This window comes from Frankliniella occidentalis, unplaced genomic scaffold (genome assembly GCF_000697945.3).
Source record: "Frankliniella occidentalis isolate FOCC.00 unplaced genomic scaffold, Focc_3.1 Scaffold132, whole genome shotgun sequence".
In the NCBI taxonomy this organism is placed as follows: domain Eukaryota; kingdom Metazoa; phylum Arthropoda; class Insecta; order Thysanoptera; family Thripidae; genus Frankliniella; species Frankliniella occidentalis.
The window spans coordinates 267,953-269,840 of NW_026267259.1; the positions used below are offsets into that span (position 1 = coordinate 267,953).

General features: G+C 57.0%; 1 protein-coding gene across 1 annotated transcript; it reads right to left on the minus strand.

The window, feature by feature from the left end:
- Positions 1-780: 780 nt before the first annotated feature.
- LOC127750088 (uncharacterized) lies at positions 781-1,553 on the minus strand. Its single transcript, XM_052270643.1, has 2 exons — positions 1,211-1,553; positions 781-1,141 (listed from the first exon to the last, which is right to left on the minus strand). Exons 1-2 carry the CDS (start codon positions 1,361-1,363, stop codon positions 821-823), a joined length of 474 nt encoding a protein of 157 aa, XP_052126603.1. The 5' UTR covers positions 1,364-1,553; the 3' UTR covers positions 781-820.
- Between the last annotated feature and the right edge of the window lie 335 nt (positions 1,554-1,888).

A 1,888-nucleotide genomic window follows, 5' to 3' on the forward strand; every position in this document is an offset into this window, starting at 1 on the left:
GGACTAGGGGCTTTCAAGCTTCTTCTCCAGGGCGCCCTTCTCTCATGCCCCAGGTCATCCCAGAGCCGCGCGGCCGCCCCTCACTGGGCCAATCCCAGAGGGTCGGCCAGGTGGCGGCGGCGGGCAGCGCGCGGCACCGGGGCAAGCCCACGGCACTCAGGAATTTCCTACTTGGTGTTTTGGTGTTGGGTTTTGTATTTACGATGTGATTTTGCGCCCTGACCTCGCATTGGACCAAGCATCGAATGTCATATTTAAAACTAATCTATTTCGTTTTTGGCTGAGCGATTAGCGAAGCCCATAACTCCATTGACCGGAAAAGTTTCATTCTGTTTGTCTGTTTGTCACCCGGCGGGTTCAGAGTCCCCAGCGCCCCTGGGCGAGCCGCCGGGGCGGTTCAACCCCTGCACGCCTCGGGCACACCCCCTGGACGTGCCCTGGACCTTCCCCCGAATTTTGCGGACGCTCAGAGGGGCAGACAAAGGTTACGAACGGTACACAGACACATTAAGGAAACAGGGTAGGCAATTCAGCAACACAGCAGCTTGACGGGTCCGCCTACCCACCAGGGGCAAACGTTCTTCTGTGATGACAAAGTTCTGGAGGCAGTGGAACCAATGGACGAGGAGCATTTATCACACATCCTCACCACAAAGGCGACACCGCCTCCCACCCCAGCACGTGGGTGGAAGGGGGCTGCGGCCTCCTCGGCCACAACCCTATGGGGCCCTCGCATCTCCCCTGCGCACCATGGTCGGGTAAGTCACAAAAGGGAACAATCACTAGGCACTATGGAGGGTGCCTCTAGCTGGAAGGCACACTAATACAGCTGCAAGGCCCACTCATCTGTAAACCTCACGAAGCCGGCGAGGTTCAGCAGAATAAGGATACCCGCGGAAGGGGCAAGAGGCAAGTCGTCAGCAAGGTCCTGAGGAATTGTCCTGGCGTTGGCCTGAATTGCATGAGCGACTTGCAGCAGCTTTTTGTTCTTGTGAACCATCACATGATTGACAATGCCCTTCTCCGGAGGTACTGAGGCATTGCAAGTTGGGAGCGGGCAATTCTTGCTGCTCCCCAATGGCCGCCTCAGGCCGACGGTGTCGGGTTGCACAAGGGAGAAGCCGGCCTCACCACGAGTGTTCTATAGATAAAATCAAAGTAGTACAAGTTTACGATATCAGGTACGGTAGGCTTAACGTTGTGTACCTACTATGAAAGTTGGCAAGCTGGTGATCCTGCATATATCCCAACTAGCACGTGGCTTATTTTTGTAGGGGCGGGGCTGAATGCGTGACGGCACCACCATAAGAATGTCCTGGCGTGTCATGATGTCCAGGAAGGTCTCTCTCTCAATTTTGATCATCAGCCTGAGACAGGACGCAAGGACCGACGCCGTCACGCACCAGGCACCTTGCTGGATAAATCTTCTTATGCTGCTGCGCTGCCGGTCCTTCACATTCTGGCTGCAGCACTGCGGGAGGATGGACGGCGGCCAACCCTTCTTCCTGGGGGCATCGACAGGGAGCAGGCACACCCAGCACTGGCCCCTGAACCTCCCGTCAAAGCCGGACTGCGGGAAGTTTCGTCGCCGCGCTTTTTGAATGATTTGGCGAACCAGAGCGAGTTCCTCTTCCGCTGCAGACGAAAAATACAGTGAGATAATAGCAGATAAGATAATGAAAGCCTCTTCACAAAAAGTGATGTTGCACTTACAGGTAGGCTCCCCCATTTTCGATAGGTCGACCAGGTCAGCCTCAAGTTCGTCGTTCGTCGGGAAGAGGCTCCTGGGCGGGGAGCGGCCGTCGTCCGGGGGGAGAAAACGAACCCGTGGCGGGGCGGGGGCGAGCCGCTGGGGCGGCTCCACCCCCGGAGCGCATCGAGGACGTCC